Genomic DNA, 16806 nt, shown 5'->3' with positions numbered 1-16806 from the left:
CAGATCTACCCAGAATTATCACTTGGTGGGATGCTGGAGAGTGTTATCACATAAGGAAGGCAAAGCATGTTGAGTCATAGGATTCCCACAGACAGTCCAATACTGTTTTGGAGTTCCCAGCATGAAGGGCTGTGGAGGGAACCTCTTGGACAGCCACGCTCTGCCACAGCTCCCTGGCATTCAAGAAAATAGCTACCCTCACAGGATCACATCCCACATGGGAGAAAAAGATGTGACCTAGAACACCAATGGCTGGAAGTTAGACCCGTTTTTCTCCCGGCTGGCATTCGGAGTGTGTTACTATAGCTTTGTAAACGGTGTGAACATTGGTGATGAGTCTCGAGCCCGGCACAAGACAACGAGTTCAATGGTTCCCAACTGCTGGTCCGTGACTATCCTTGCACTGGTCTCCAGCAAAACAGGAAAAAACTAGAGGCATGTGGTAAGCTTTTCAGGATGCTAAAGGTATTCAATTTGAAGGACTGTCCTTTATTTTAAGATTGGGAGTTAAATGGCTTTTCAGGAAATGATAGAGAAACTAAGAGCAGTTACTTTTAAAAAGGCCCTTGCCTGGCAAAATACAGATGGCACCCGTAGGTCAACCTCCATTTTTGCTTTAAAATTTTACTGGTCCATGACATTAAGAAATCTGGTAACCGGCAGCCTAGGCTCTCACATCCAGACAGGAAGCCCCCCAGCATTCAACTCACAACACGGAACATTCACAGACACTCAAAATGCCCAAACCAAATGCAGAAGATCACTTCCTTTTCGCTCTCTTCTCATATCTAGACTAGATTCTTTGCCCTCAAAGTTCTAGCATGGGGCTGAGGAAGGTCTAATCACTAGAGATCCAGGCTTTGGGGGAAAAGGCAACAACTTCACAGAATGACAGTGTTGGAGGTTTTAGTAATAACACAGGGGCCCTACTTCCTAGTTTCACAAAAAGGATCAGGTACCGTCCGTCTGCACCAGACAAAAAGTCTAACAAAGATACAAATCAAATTCTGAGTTAAAGTCTTGAAATGTTTTGCTGTGTACACAAACAACTTCTGGGATCCTTTGTTCCTTCGGTTTGTCGTTTTCCAGAGCTCATCCCATACCGTAGTAGGAGAATCATTGGCGCAGGAGTCTGGAGCCCAGAAGTTTAGTACTGGCTCACTTACTGATAAGGAAGAAGGATGAGATTAACATTACTGAGGGCCTGTGCCGGGTTGACCTCTTTTGGCCTTTGGCTCTTTGTCTGTAAAGTCAAGAGTTTAGGCTAGCATGAGTTGCTCCTAACCAGAGATGTCCAGGAGTTACTTGAGTGGTTTGGTTTGAGATTTTTGTTTGTTAAAATGTTGAGGCCCAGCACCAGACGTGCTCAATCAGAATGGTAAAGGCTCTGGCAGTGGTTCTCAGCCAGGGCAGTTTTGCCTCCCAGGTAGGGTGACCAGTTCATCCCAGTTTACCCAGGACTTGACCAGTTTTAACATCGAAGGTCCTGCATCCCATAAATCCCACCTCTGTCCCAGGTGGCCTGTGAGGATTGGCGGCATCTTTTGGTTGTCAGAACTGGGGGCAGGCTACTGGCATTTAGTGGGTAGAGGTCAGGGATGCTGCAGAACATCCCATAATGCATAGGACAGCCTCTCACAACAGAGAATTATCCAGCCCACGATGTCCATAGTGCCCAGGTTGGAAAGACCTGGGTTATAGCCAGGGCGTGTGTGGGCTGGGGAGCTCACGGGTCATTCTGATGCCTTCACCTGCTGCAGGTCCACAGCACGCTTGCTGTGTGGGTTCACTCTAACAGTCTGTGTCTGTACCTGACTCTTCTCAGTTGTCTCTTTAGAGTTAAATTAACTCTTTCAATTGACTTCAAATTCAGTTGTTATTATACTAAATGTTTTCACTTTTTATTTCAGATTTCTTAAACATTTCGTTTTTCTCTGAACTCTCTCCCAACCCGACCAGCCTTGCCATTTTCATTTCATACAAGTTCCTTCATTGTACGTCCTCTGCGCCCCTTCTTATTCTGTCACAGTTTAGGCTCTGGGCTATAAGGTACACCGGCGTCAGCGGTGGAGAAACTCCAGTAGTGCAGGGTCGTCGTCTTTATATATAGAAATGGTTGGGGATTTGGCTTTTCTGACTGGAGGAACTCTTCTAAGCTTGACTCCAACCCAGTGGTGCCTTTAGCCAGCAAAACTAACTTAGGCAATTATAGCAGTATTAACTGTTAAAAAGGGGGGGGAACTCGCTAATGATAAACTGTCTTCTGTTTAGGAGCCTTCGAGGATACTTCATTTGCTTCTCTGACTAGTCTTGTCAATGAGAACACTCTAAAGGCAATAAAAGAAATGGGCTTTACAAACATGACCGGGATTCAGCATAAAAGCATCAGACCGCTTCTGGAAGGCAGGTATGATCCACATTGATGTTTGGGCTTTAATCTGTTTTCAGTGCCAGTAGTTCAGAAAGGAAATACCAGTATGTTCGGTTGATTTTGCACTGTGTGTTGGCTTACATATCCAACCTGCTTTAAAGAGTTATTTGCTGATGTTTGAAGAAAAGCGTTCCCTTCTGTTGTAGAGCATGTCTCTTATTTCTGAGTTGGGTATTTGACGCAGGTGATTGCTTTCAGTGATGGAGAAGGTGGGGACTTTGTCTTTTGTTGCTCATGTTCTGGCGTTGATGCCCAAACGATATGCGGTAGTGACATGGTAGGTATTCAGTACATGACTTGTTGAATGAGTAGACTAACTGTCTCTGACCTTTCCTGTCTTAATCCTTAGGGATCTTCTAGCAGCTGCAAAAACAGGCAGTGGCAAAACCCTGGCATTTCTCATCCCTGCGGTTGAACTCATTGTTAAGTTAAAGTTCATGCCCAGAAATGGTAAGTCTGTGATCCACTGTCTTTGCCGTACCTCACTAGAGTTATTGTAGCGGGTACACGCTCTTGGTGATAACTGCAGGCTGACTTTCACCGCATGTCATTGTTGCCTTTGTAGGAACAGGAGTCCTTATTCTCTCACCTATGAGGGAGCTGGCCATGCAGACTTTTGGTGTTCTTAAGGAGCTAATGACGCACCATATCCATACGTATGGGTTAACAATGGGGGGCAGTAACAGATCTGCTGAAGCGCAGAAACTAGCTAATGGGATCAACATTATTGTGGCCACACCAGGCCGTCTCCTGGACCACATGCAGGTAAGAGAACACTGTTGTGTAGTCCCTGTCTTACTGTCTTGTGTGAAACCTCAACCTGACAGCTAACAGTTTTTCTTTGTCTTGTTAGAATACTTCAGGGTTTATGTATGAAAACCTTCAGTGTCTGGTTATTGATGAGGCTGACCGTATCTTGGATGTTGGGTTTGAAGAGGAATTAAAGCAAATTATTAAACTTCTGCCAAGTAAGTAGGTGGCATCTGCATGTGGTTTGCAAAGTAGTTGGAAGTAGGTGAGGGTTGTTCCTATATGAAAACTGTTAATACCAGAATTCTAACATAGCCAAGTGAACTTGTGCCAATCAACCTTAGAGATCGTCTGCAATGCAAGCATCAAGCTTACTAGTAACTTGTTACAGTGGTTTTGCCATTTTAGAGGTTATAATGCAAGTTAAACAGTCCTTACATGTCATTCCAGTCCACATCCGCAGCCCCATCTTCCTTTCCTTACCTCATTCTAGCGTCTCCCAGGTGGCAGTAGACTTGTGGCCTTCTGTGTTGTATTTGAGTTGTACATATCTTGGGTATAGTACTTGCAACATTGTAAGCTGCTCATATCTATAATAAGGCCATAATCTCCTTCATTAGAGAGTTTGTTTTTAATGCTTTGTTGAGGTATAATTGACATAATCTGCACATATTTTAAGTAAACAATTTAAGTTTTGATACGTTTATGCCTGTGAAGCCGTCACCACAATCAAACAGTGAGCATCTCCATAACCCTCAAGCTTCTTTGTGCACATTTGTGATCCCTCCCTTTCACCTTCAGTAAGAACAGCCCTCACCTGCTTCCAACGACTGCTCACACACGTCTGCCTCCCAGGTGACGTTGATCTGCCTTCTGTCACCGTAGATCAGTGTGTGTTTTCTAGAGATTTGCATGCATGGAATCATACAGTATAAATTTGTCTGCTCAGCAAATTCTTTTGCAAGTCATCCATGCTGTTAATATGTATCAGTAGTTCTTTATTCCTCAGTTGCATTCCATTATGTAAATGTACCGCAACTTGTTTATCCATTCACCTGTTGTTGGATGATTGTGCTATTTACGGGTTTTGGTTATTACAAATAAGGTTGCTGTGAACATTCATCTACAACTCTTATTATGGGCATATATTTCCTTTTTTCTTGGGTAACTACCTAGGAGTGGAGTGTTTCGTGTATGTTTAGTTTGTACCATTTTGCTTTCTCATCGGCAGTGTATGAGAGTTCCATTTCCTTCTATTAAGTCTTGAAATTAGGAGGTGTTAACCCCCACCTTTGTTCTTTTTCAGATTGTTTTGGCTATTCTTGTTCTTTGCATTTCTGTATAAATTTTAGAGTCAGTTTATCCATTTCTACCCCCTAAAAAATCTGGCATCATGGTTGGGATTGTGTTGAATATAGATCATTGGTGGAAGGCAATACTGAGTCATTCAAACCCACGAATGAGGTATACCTCCATTTATTAGCACCTTAATTTCTCTCAGCAGTGTTTTAGAGTTTTCAGTGTACAGGTTTTTTCACATCTTTTGTCAGATTTATCCCTAAGTATTTTATTAAAATTTTAAATTGTTCATTGCTTGTATATACAAATACAGTTAATTTTTTAATTTTGACCCTTTATCTGGCAAGATAATTATTACTATACTCAATGGGATTGTTCAGTATGACCTTCCAGATGAAGCTAGCCTTTGGATTTTCTACCTAGGCAAACATACCACCTACATGTAAAAAAATAAAATTCTTCACTTAATTCTTTTCTTGCCTGACTGCACTGGCCAGCATCTCCAGTACAATACTGAATAGAAATGGTGAGAGAAGACATCTTTGTCTTTTTCCTGATCTTAAGGGGAAAGCGTTCAATCTTTCACCATTAAGTAGGATGTTTGCCATAGATTTTTTGTAGCTGCACTTTATCATATTGAGCATGATCCCTTCTGTTCCTAGTTTGCTGAGATTTTTTAATCAGAAATAAATGTTACATTTTGTCAAATGCTTTTTCCGTGTCCTTTGAAACTGTCAGATGTTACTTCTTTAGTTTGTTAATATGGTAAATTATATTGGTTAACTTTCAAATCTTGAACCAACCCTGCATTCCTGGAAAAACCCCACTTGGTTATGATGCATTATCCTTCTTTATATATTGAGTCACTGTGCTGAAATTTTGCATCTATGCTTATGAACTGTTGTTGGGTTTGGGGATCATGGTAGTGACTGGCTTCAAAGCATGAGTCAGGAAGTAGACTCTCTTCAGTGTCCTGCAGAGTTTCTGAAGAATTGGTAATATTTCTTCCTTAAATGTTCGATAGACTTCACCAGAGGAGGCCGTTGGGGCTGGAGTTTTCTTTACGTGAAGGTTTTGGGTGCAATTTCTTTAATAGATAGAGGCTGTCTGCGTTTTCTCTTTCTCTTGAGTGGGCTTTAGCAGTTTGTCTGTCAGGGAAATTGTCCTCCATTGTCAAGGTTGTAGACAGAGATGTTCATGATGTTCTCCTCTTAATGTCGATAGTGCTGTCATGTCCCAGTTATTCAAAGTTCTACTTGGAGCATTTGTAGGTGTGAAGCAATTCTGAAGATTCCCTGAAAGATTTGTGTTACCTTTATTTGCATCTGTTTCAGCACGCAGACAGACCATGCTCTTTTCTGCCACACAAACTCGAAAAGTTGAAGACCTGGTGAGGATTTCTCTGAAAAAGGAGCCATTGTATGTTGGTGTTGATGATGATAAAGCTAATGCAACAGTAGATGGTCTTGAGCAGGTAATTTGTGTCAATATCTTAAATTTTAAGGATCTTCCTTGGTGTTTCTTTGTAACTGCAGGATCATCCAAAAAGCAGATGAATTAATGAACTTTTAATTCGAATATAGTAAACTTGGTATTGGGTCTGTGGCTCTTTGATGTAAAGTATCTTGAACTCTGAATAATTTGGTCGGCTCTCTTTACTCTCTCTCTCAATATGGCTTGCCACATGGGAGGTTATTAATCACTACCAATTGTAGATGCAGTAAAAAAAATTTGTTTATTAATCTCTTGCTTGAAGACACAAAGTGAGTTAGAAGATGGAGAGACTGGTTTCACCCACGTAGCTTTAGAAGATTGGAAATGAGATGACAAGGATCTAAACTAGGTTGATTAAAAATAGAACTTTAAAGGGGCTGGCCCTGTGGCCGAGTGGTTAACGTTCTGTGTGCTCCAGTTCAGCGGCCCGGGTTCACGGGTTCAGATCCCAGGCGGGGACCTACACTGCTGGTCAGTCAGGCTGTGGAAGCATTCCACATACAAAATAGTAGAAGATTGGCACAGGTGTTAGCTCAGGGTGAATCTTCCTCACAAAAAAAAAAAAAAATAGAACTTTAAGATTGAATCTTTTGTTGAATAAAATATTTTCCTGTAACAGTTTAGCTTAAAAACCTTTCATTTGTTGTCTAATTTTTAAAAATATATTCACCCAGCCTTGTTACCTTGTTTGGGACGGTGCACTTAAACTGTGGTTATTTGATATTTGGCTGTTAAAAACCTTTTAAAAAAAATGAATCATTGATATGCCTTGAGAGTTCTAATTAATAGAGGTGTTAATATATTATGGTTGGAAGAACTGTTGATAACCAGGAATCTCAGAAATGTGAAACGTATTTAGTATCCAGTGTTCACAGCCAGTAAAAGGAATTGAAAGAGCTAAAACTAGTCCTATGTTAGGAATGCTTGTTAGAATGAAGGCAGTGGTTTTCTTATACGTAAGGCATAACAGTGTGTGTACAATACTTACCTTCTGTGCTCTCCATAAAATTATGTTGGTTCATGAAGCTGCAAATGTCCATTTGCTTATTTCGTATCTCCTCGTTTGAACCACTTCTAGAGGTACGTTGTTTGTCCCTCTGAGAAGAGGTTCCTCCTGCTCTTTACATTCCTTAAGAAGAACCGGAAGAAGAAACTAATGGTCTTCTTTTCTTCCTGTAAGTCTGTGAAATACCACTACGAATTGCTGAACTACATCGATTTGCCTGTCTTGGCCATTCATGTAAGTGATCACGATGAGTTTATTGAAAATAGACTATGCTTATCAAGTTATATAGGTGGTGGGGTTTAAGCTATTGCTCTCTCCTCTAAACATAGTTCCAAGTAGTTTGCTCAGCATTGGGTGATTGATCCTATGTGGAGGGAGCTTTGCTCGGTGTGGAGGGGTGAGGACCACACAGGAGTAAGAGACGCCGTCCACTTGGGGAAATAGGATGTAGGCCAGAGAGTGCACTTGAAAGAAAGCAGGTTAACAATGCCACAGTCTGGGCGTCTACATCTGGCCTCCCGGACACAGCTTCCAGTCTCCAGCTCTGATGGATGTTGTGATTGGATTCTAGGGAAAGCAGAAGCAAAACAAGTGGACCACCACGTTCTTCCAGTTCTGCAATGCGGATTCAGGCATATTGTTGTGCACAGATGTGGCAGCTAGAGGGCTGGATATTCCTGAAGTCGACTGGATTGTGCAGTATGACCCTCCAGATGACCCCAAGGTAACTGGCATCCTTGGGGTTTCTCCAGAGTGGCTCTCACTAAGGACTGTGCTTACTCTCCACGCTCCCTGAGGAACGGCACATTTCACAATCAGAGGTGTCTCCCTTGGTCATTCGGTCATGTTTTATTGTGCAGCCATTGCCACGTTTCTCTGCTGCTGATAATATTTAGGGCGCTTGCAGGACTCAAAACGGGTGTGCACAGAGATGTGAGAGGCGTCAGTGGGACTTCACTTAGGAACGTTACAGGCTTGGAATGATGTGTTAGGAGCAGTAGGTGTCAGAAGGAAATACAGTTGCTTACAGAGATAGGTAAGATTCTGTAGCATATGTGGTAAAATAAGTTACATTAAGTATTTTAAACAAACAATAGAGTATGTAAATTATCAGCCAGCATTTAAACACGTTTGAAAAAGCCATTTTGAAGATGAAGCACACTTAGTAGTCATTTTATCAGATCATAGAGTTAATGTGAGTATCGTGTCCAGCTTTCCTTCGGCCTCGGTCACTGCCCTGTTACCTTTTGGGTATGGTGCAAGCAGAAGGAATGGTGGGCCAGCTTTGGGGAACGTGGTGATGGTCTGTGTGGCACAGCCCTGGAGGCCCAGCACTGCCTCATCCAGATGTGCTGACACACACTGTCCACTACCGTGCAAGTCCCGGGAATGCAGCCCACCACAGGTTCTGTGGAGGTCCGTGTGTAACTCAGGTTTTCTCTCTTCACCAAAGGAATATATTCATCGTGTGGGCAGAACACCCAGAGGCCTAAACGGAAGAGGGCACGCCTTGCTCATTTTGCGCCCCGAAGAGTTGGGTTTCCTTCGTTACTTGAAGCAATCCAAGGTAAAGATCTCTGCTTGGAAAATCTTCAGTTGGGAGCAGATTGCTCTTGTTGGGCCTCGTTTGCCAGTGCAGACAGCAGTAAGCAGCATTTCTAGATGTGTCCAAGGAGTCATGAGTCACTGCAGTGCTAGAAGGACAATGGTTACAGTGCATAGGTAAGCAGATGAGGTTTTCCGTGGGTCCAGCCGAGGAAATGTGAACAGGAAGAACTCCCCACACAGCTCAGCCCTGGAGCTCTGCATTGCTCAGCGGTGCGTCTCGTGTCCCCAGCCTCCCCTCTCCCAGCCGTCCAGCCCTGTTTGAGACCTCCTCTCCTTCTAAGCTCCCTCACACCTGATCATCTCCAGCTCCTGCTCCCCTTCCTCCATCTTCTCCACGTCTCTCCATCCTGGTGTCTTTCCCTCTCACCTCACCGCAATGTGTGGGGTCGCCCTTCACTCTACCTCTTCCTCTTCCTTCTGGCCCTCGTTCGTCAGCTCTGTGTTTTACCTTCACTCTCTCCCTGGCAGTTAGCTCTTTACCATCTCAAGTCTCACTAAAAAAAGAGCTTCAAGGCTAAACCCATTCTCCTACCACCACCTCCAGCGTGGCTACTGCCCCTTGCCTTTCTTCAGTCTGACTTTTGAGAAGTGCTTTGTATCTTCTCCATTTACTTTCACCTCCCCCTGATCTCCAGCCCCCCTCATCTGACTTTGACCTCCTCCTGTCCACCACGTCTGAATTCGTTAGAGGCCAGTGGCCTCTTTTTTGCTAGATCTTATAAATATTTGTCAGGCCTTCTTTTTTCTGACTTTTGCCTCCTCTTTGGCCTCCCTGGCACAGTCTTGCCAAGTAGATTTTCCTCCACTGTGCAGCTAGGTACATTTCCCCAAAGTTGTCCTACAGCCTTTGCACGTTTTCTCTAGAATGCCCTTTTCCTGGTTCTCTGGATTGCTCTGGTTTCAGCTAGCTGTTGCCTCTTCTGGGAAGCCAGTGCTGATCTCCTGCCCTCCCTCGTGTTCCCACAGCACAAGGGCTCATCGAGTTGTCATCTTATCACTTACCTGTGTCCCCGGCAAGACTGCAAGCTTTCTGAGGGTGGGCCCAGGACATGGGCTGCATCCCACCAACCCCCAGCATGCAGCACAGTTTGGGCACTTTCCAGTTATCTAAGAAGTGAAGACTGCTTTCCTTCCTGTAGGAGTTTTTGGCCACAAACCCCAGTCAAGTCACAGGGCAGTGTGGTGTTAGGGCAGCTCTCTTGACATGGAAGGAAGGACTAGTGATCCTTCTAACTGGAAGCTGTAGCCTACTTAACCATGTCGCATCTGTAGAGATCCTTATTGAGAGTAAAAGGCTTCTGCACGTCAATCCCCCCTGGTTTACTAATCTTCCTGCTTTTATTTTCTAGGTTCCATTAAGTGAGTTTGAGTTTTCCTGGTCTAAAATTTCTGACATTCAGTCTCAGGTATGCTCTTCGTCCCAGCCTCGGCTTTGTCCCAGCACTGACCGTGTAGTGTCTCAGCAGTGGCCATTGTCCTCCACATCTCCTTTTTCATAAAATGAGAAATTTGGACTGTGTGATCTTTTAGGTTTCTTGCTGTACTGGTTACTGCATTCCTGTGCTCTCTACCTTGTTCTCGTCCATAACTTCCAAGAACTTTGTCATTATTCTTACTGCAGCTTGATTGCATATAATACAAAGCTTAGAGCAAGTGTTTTTTATGGGATGGTTTTGTTCTAATATGTACGCAATCTGCTTTCCTATTTTATTAAAACCAATGTGTCTTTCCATTTCAGCTTGAAAAATTGAAAAGAACTACTTCCTTCATAAGTCAGCCCAGGAAGCATACAAGTCGTACATTCGAGCATACGATTCCCACTCTCTGAAACAGATCTTTAATGTGAATAACTTAAATTTGCCTCAGGTTGCTCTGTCATTTGGTTTCAAGGTGCCTCCTTTTGTTGATCTGAGTATCCTTTTCTTTGTTGTTATGAATTAGCACACATAGGGGACAAGAGCTTGATGGAGAAGCATTTGGGCTTAGTTCCTGGGTTAGTTTGTGCTCTGGCTGAAGACTGGAGGCCCAGGTGTTCATCCTGGTCCCCGTCTGCTTGTCTGCGCTAGCACAGAGTAGGCAGGGATTCATTATCCAAGTGGGGATTGCAGAAGGAATGACTTCGGCCTTAAAAAAGACCAAGAAATTTGACTGGCAAACAGTGGGAGCCAGAGGAAGTCGTAGATTCTGGAGAGAGTCACAGAGGGTAAAATTGCAGGGTTGCAGGGTTAGGAGGCTTCACCGTACAGGGGGTGTGGAGGAGCGGGATGTCCTGATGCTGGAGAGAACACGGGGCCTCCCGAAGTTTTTATCCTCACACGGCCAGTAATGGATGGACTTCATACAAGGAGGGTGCAAGATCAGCAAAAGAAAATAAAACTTAAGTGCTGCCTAAGGTAAAATGCAAAGGGAGTACCTCCAGTTGTTTCTGTTGCAGTTTATAATGTGTGCTTTATTACCACATTTTCAACAGAAGCAGCTGAACCAGCTGAAGTGAGGCCTGTTGGTTAACACCCCGGCGGTACCTCCCAAGGGGACTGGAGGACCAAATCTGGGTCACCATCCCCAGTGTAGGTGTCGCGGAAATGTCTGTTGTGGTGAATACACGTTGACTCCTGTGAAAGGAGGAACAGCTCCTTGGCTGGGTTAAGCATTCCTGAATCAGCTCCGAGCGGAGGTGAAAGTCATTTGTTTTGACACAGGGTATTTTTTCTTATGTTCCTGTAAACTTGCAGATTTCCTTCTGAAGTCCTTATAAATAATTGTCTTCAGTTTCATTGTGTGGAGAGAAGAATGAATATGACTGTTACACTGGGCTTAAAAATCAGACCTGCTAATTTCAGTTCACGGTTACGTGGCCACTCCTGATTTTCTGGAAATTTACTGCCCGCCGGCCCGAGTGTGCACGTTTTCGTAGTTCAGGGAGAGGTTGTGGTAGAGGGACAGCAGTGCGCATGCTGGTCTGTTCTCTCATAGATGTCGCATTGGAGTTCATTATCTGTGTGTTGCTTCATTTCCTTAACGGTCACCTTTAGACCTGAACAGCAACAAAGGCAAGCTTAAAAAGAGGGGAGGCGGCGGTGGATTTGGCTACCAGAAAACCAGGAAAGTCGAGAAATCCAAAATCTTCAAGCACATCAGCAGCAAATCATCGGACAGCAGGCAGTTCTCTCACTGAGGATGCCCCGGCCTGCCTTCCTTCGTGTCCTGAAATGCAGTGCTGTCCTGCTCGCTGCAAGGAGCGTCTGTAACCAGGACTTGGACCGTTCTCACGAGGGCAGAAGTAGACTTGGGTTGCAAGCACACAGTGCTGTCGTTCCCAAAGCTCTCTTTTCTCTTGGGAATACAAAACGGGAGCTCAGCTTTTCTTGATTGCCCAGCAGTAAAGCAAGGGATCTTTTTGGTCTTTGTTATGATGATAGGGTATTTTTAAGTTTCACCCCCCCCGCCCCAATTTGTCACTGTTTTAGTGTAATTTTTTTGTGCCTTTCCTTCCTGGTATCTGAAAAACTAGTGTGGCCCCAAGGAGACAGACTCAGGGTGTCCAGAGCGAAATGGCTATGCCTTTGTGGGAAAGCCTTCTGTGGAAGAAGCACACTGTCACACAGCGTAACAACGAGGGTCCCCATGCCTCCCCCAGGCAGACAGCCTTGAGCTGGCCCAACAGTGTTCCATTCAATTGGAATTCAGTCGACTGGTGTTGACACAGGAGATGAAACCCATCTGCCTTGGCTGCATGTCTTTAAGAAGAAAGCCATTTTCCCCTCTAGGACTCAGTATCATCTGTAAATTTAAAGGGGGATGGGAACTTTTTTAACTGGATGACCACTGTAGTGGACATTTTTGTTTGAGGGCTTCCCAGGGTCTAACCTCTTTCCTGTATTTGGAGACCATGTCCTTTGAGTCCTGGTGGGTCGTCAAGATCACTTCCCTTCAGGAAAGCAGAAGCCAGGGCAGGGCAGTGACCTAGGTTTGATGGATCAAGACATACCTGCCCGACCCTGAATCAGGTACTAATAAAACAGAAGAGCAAAAACAAGTGCAAGCTCCCTCATCCCGCTTCTGGGGCCGCAGCGGAGCAGAGTTGGTTCCAGCGGTGCCCTCCAGGCAGCAGGAGTTCTCCAGGCAGATTGATCCTGGGGCCTGACTTTGTGGTCCTGCCCCTACTCCTGCCTGTTTTCCAAGCCTGGTTCTCCAGCCACCGATTATCATTTCAATTAATTCCTTTTCAGTTGAAATCATTCGGAGTGGCTCTTTGTTGCTCACAACAAAGAAGAAAGATACAGCCCTGAGGGCCCTCTAACATTCAGGGATTCCTAGATTTGGTTTCTCTCTCTCCCTCTTTTGGTGGGTACATGTCCAGGTTGCTTCCCACCATTCATGCTTTCCTTGCCCGCAGCCTCCCTGCTCCTGAGCACAGGGAAAGTGGTTGCTTCAGAGCAAAGCCAGGACTTGAAAACAAAAAGGCGATGGTGTGTCAAAAAACGAACAATTGGCAAGCTCACCACCTCCAGGAACAGATCATGGAGAAGCTGGTGTGGATCTGGAGGTATAAGAGGCAGGAAAAAGTGGGACCTTGGGCATTGCGCAGAGCTTTGTGCGGAGGACCGGCCCGGGGAAAAGGCGGGGCTGACAGCCACGGGACCTTCTGGGCAGCAGTTTCTGGAGTGAGGCTGAACTTGGTGTGAATCTCGGCTGCCCTACTTACTGTGAGGCTTTGAACTAGTTACTTCCCTTTCTGTGCCACAGTTTCCTCAGCTATAGAGAGGGAGGAAGTAATGCTATCTGCAGGATTAAATGCAATAACGCACGGGAAGCATTTAGCACGGAATCCGATGGTCAGCTCTTAGAAATGACAACTATTGATACTGCTACCGGGCACATCAGAAAAGGGGCGGATGGTCAGAAACCAGAAAAAGGATGTTTTCTAGAACCCACGTGCTTTCTCACGCCCTTCCCCCCACCACCAAAATGTCATAGTTTCAGACGCTTGAGGCCAATAAACGCTGAAGTGTCTCAGGGTTCCTACGGCGCCCGAATGTCCCCAGCAGAGGGCGCTCAGCCAGGGCTGAAGGTTGGCTGCGCGATGAGGGCGCTGCGCTCCCGCTCCCACAGGCGCCTCTACAGAGGGTCCTTGGGGGTTGGTTGATCTTCGTTTTGTTGGCTGAGGGGGGCTCCAGGGGGCTCCTTTTCCCCGGTTAGAGGAAGGAGAGGACTGAGTAGGGGAAGAACAAGGACAAACACTCGCCAGGCTCCATCGTCCTTAGAGCATGCGCTTAGGAGGATGCTGAGAAATGAGTCTGACCCCGGGAGGCCAGGCTTCCAGAAGGCCTTTAGATACTTTCGCTTCTCTAAGCCTCCCCGCAGCCCTGGGAAGGAAAGTATCATCCTCGCGTTAGAGGGAGAAAAGGGAAGCTCAGAAGAGGGTCAACAACAGCTCGTGAATAAATGGCCTGGCCTGGATGCAAGTGCTGTTCTGCTCATCTCCAAGCCAGGGCACCTCCACTGGCTGGCCAGCTCCAGAGGGGGCTGAGGAAGGCTTTCCTCCCTTCGCCTGGAGGGAATGCTGGTGTCCGCAGATGCAGACAGGAGAAACCAGTGAGCACCTGAGAATGTGGGCCCTAATACGGTGGTGGCGCTGCCGGCAAGGAGAAGGTTGGCCTGCAACCCTGACGCTGCAGTGGATACGCTGCCAGGGCGGCTGTGACTGAGGAAAATAAAAACTGTCAGAAACCATGTGAGAAGTGGCCTCACCTTTGTTGGGATAACGCATATTTGAGCATCTACTAAGAGTAAGACTCCTTAATGGTTGTCTAAGTCAGTCAAGTGACTAAGACTAAGAGTAAACACTCTTAAGTAACTCTTACTCTCAGTCAGTTGCAGGGGTGATTCCAATTCCATTCTAGGAGATTCCTGTGGAAGAGAGAAATACTGGGGGAATGTACCACAGAGAGAAAGTAACCATCTCCAAGGGTTAAATGGTCAAGAACAGCTTTGGGAAGGTGTGGCGTGAGGGTTGAGCCTTGAAGGCTGCTTTAACTGGGGCAGAGGGAGTGAAGGAAGGGAGAAAACCAGGTGTCAGGCACCGTGAACAGCATGACAGAGGCAAAGAGGAAGCAGCTTGGGGTCATTTGTCAAATAACAACAGTCCCGTCAACCTCATTGGGCTGCTGCCAGGATTCTGGGAACCAAGATAAGAAGCACTTCAGAAATCTTAGCTGCTATTATCAGAGCATGACAGATACTTCGGGAAGGCAGTGAGAGATGGGGCTGGGGATGTAGGGGGAGCTCGAAGAAAATACACTAGACGGCCAAGACAGGAAGTCTGAACTTGAATTTGGCTGCAATGGACGGAAAGCAGGTGCAACATGGCTGTACATTAGGACTAATTCTGGCTATGTTTAGGGTGGAGGGGATCAGGGCGAAACTGGAGGTGGAAAACAGGGAATTGGAGAGAGAAAGAAGGAACAGATGTGAGAGACATTGTGACCCTACAGTCCTCCATCGGTGCTTGGGTGAGGCGGGGGTGGGTCAAAGAAGACAAGGGAGTGAGATGAGCACGAAGATGGGGTAGTGGAGAGAAAGAGATTCGCAAAGCAAAAGCTGCTTGCATGTGTTGATTTATTTCATTCTCACACTAATCCTGCAAGGCCGGGATTATTTCCCATTAGTCAATGAGGAAAGTGAGCTATGAGTTAAGGTCACGTGCTCAAGGCTACACATCGGTTTCTTTGCATTTGCTAGTGGCAAAACTAGGGGGTAGAGGGCAGGGATGCTGCTCAACATCCGACAGTGCACAGGACAGGCCCCCACGACTAAGATTATCCAGCCCAGAATGTCAACAGTGTCGAGAATGGAAAACCCTGATCTAGACCGTCCTTGGGGGCGTGGACTGAATCTGAATTATTTTTGTACCCCGCATGTCTAGCACACAGAGTATGAGTTTAATAAATAGGGACTCAACAGAAAAGAAAGCAGGAAGAGGTGCTGCTTTATGGGAAGGAGGGGGGCCTCAGTTTGGAGCAAGTCAATTTTGAGAATTCAGCTGATATCCAGGGGTATTGGTATGGTGGCTGGAAGTCAGGAGAAAAGTTAGAGCTAGACATTTAGAGCCATTCATTCATCCATGAAACTTTTATTGGGTAGCTACTTTGTGGGAGGCACTGTGCTAGACGCTGCAGTGGCAGAGATGAGCAATACAATCTCTGGGCAGAAGAAGTTTGTGGTCCACAGGGAGAGGGAGACACATAAAAATAAATCTGTCATGAGCAGAGTCTTGTGGGAGTCCAGAGCATGGGCAACTAGCGCTGCCTGAGGAACTCATGGATGACGAGCATTGGCCGGAGACAGGAGGGGTTGGTAGAGATCTCTTGGGTAAAGAAGAACAGCGAGAGCTAAGGGGCTATTCCAGGCAGTGGGAACAGCTCGTGCAAAGAGAGAATGGTGCAAAAGCCTGGCTGGGCTGCAGTGAGAGGTGCGTGTGGCAGAGGAGTGAGCTGCATTGTAGGGAATAGCAGGTGAGACCAGAGCAGTAAAAGTAATCATTGATCTGTATTTGGAGAAGGGTAGGAAGCATCTACATATACCCATTTCTCCTTTTGGTAATAGTATTTCCATTTTCCTTAGAGAATTTTTTCAACTCCATTGTGTGTAGTCTCCATGGGACGGTACCTCCAGGTGCTCTGCCCTAGCCTGTTGGAGGGGCAGGCATGAGAAAAGCTAGACCAGTGAGACTTCCTCAAACACAATTTAAAATTCCAGGGCTCACAATACAAGTATTGCAAAAAAATAATTGAAGCTCATGAAGTTTAGCATCTGCATCCCAATGAGACTGTCGAGTAATTCTCGCTTCCCAAACCCCTGGAGCCGCCTGGGTTCTGACTTCTCGAAGCCGGGCTCTCAAGCCTTTCCTTCGACTCTGTGAGCCCTTTTCCTTAAGTTAGGCAGCCACTGTCTGTGTCTTGCAACCAAGGTACCTTAACTGATACAGTCAGGGAGGAAGACAGAGGGAGAGAGAATAAGACAGATGGCCTAAGGGGAGGAGGAGAACCAAGATAATGAATTGATAGAGAAGCCATAGAGGACTTTCATCATTTTCTTAAGAAAGGTAAAAAATAGCAAGGGTTCAATTGTCTATTTGGGGGTGTTGCAAAAAATACTGGTTGTCCCCCAGTGTCCATTCTTCCCTCCTTCCTCACTTACAGAGCCTCTCATTTTAACG

The 16806-nt window shown here is 45.7% G+C and overlaps 2 protein-coding genes across 8 annotated transcripts in view; one reads left to right on the top strand and one right to left on the bottom strand.

Annotated features, from left to right (window-relative positions):
- Positions 1-16806, bottom strand: part of LOC106781936 (coiled-coil domain-containing protein 93-like) — an 88959-nt gene that overhangs the window by 54120 nt on the left and 18033 nt on the right. For 2 of the 7 annotated variants that reach the window (XM_023622802.2, XM_070240740.1), the window contains exon 1: positions 6963-7099. The exons of the other annotated variants lie outside the window; for them this stretch is intronic. The gene's annotated coding sequence lies outside the window, so the exon portion shown is untranslated. Of the gene's footprint in view, positions 1-6962; positions 7100-16806 lie in introns of those variants that run through there. 7 annotated transcript variants of the gene reach the window in all.
- LOC100071505 (ATP-dependent RNA helicase DDX18-like) lies at positions 2266-10185 on the top strand. Its single transcript, XM_023622803.2, has 9 exons — positions 2266-2407; positions 2781-2881; positions 2997-3196; positions 3285-3399; positions 5815-5954; positions 7053-7214; positions 7552-7704; positions 8434-8547; positions 9938-10185. Exons 1-9 carry the CDS (start codon positions 2346-2348, stop codon positions 10085-10087), a joined length of 1197 nt encoding a protein of 398 aa, XP_023478571.2. The 5' UTR covers positions 2266-2345; the 3' UTR covers positions 10088-10185.

Source organism: Equus caballus, chromosome 18, assembly GCF_041296265.1.
Source record: "Equus caballus isolate H_3958 breed thoroughbred chromosome 18, TB-T2T, whole genome shotgun sequence".
NCBI classification, from domain to species: Eukaryota; Metazoa; Chordata; class Mammalia; order Perissodactyla; family Equidae; genus Equus; species Equus caballus.
The sequence above is the reverse complement of the archived record's forward strand: the minus strand, read 5'-3'. Positions and strand labels throughout refer to the sequence as shown.

Coding starts and splice junctions, on each gene's coding strand:
- LOC100071505 (XM_023622803.2), top strand. CDS start 2,346: ATGGGCTTTACAAACATGACCGGGATTCAGCATAAAAGCATCAGACCG. Junction 2,882..2,996: donor AAAGTTCATGCCCAGAAATG/GTAAGTCTGTGA, acceptor TTGCCTTTGTAG/GAACAGGAGTCCTTATTCTC. Junction 3,400..5,814: donor AATTATTAAACTTCTGCCAA/GTAAGTAGGTGG, acceptor CATCTGTTTCAG/CACGCAGACAGACCATGCTC.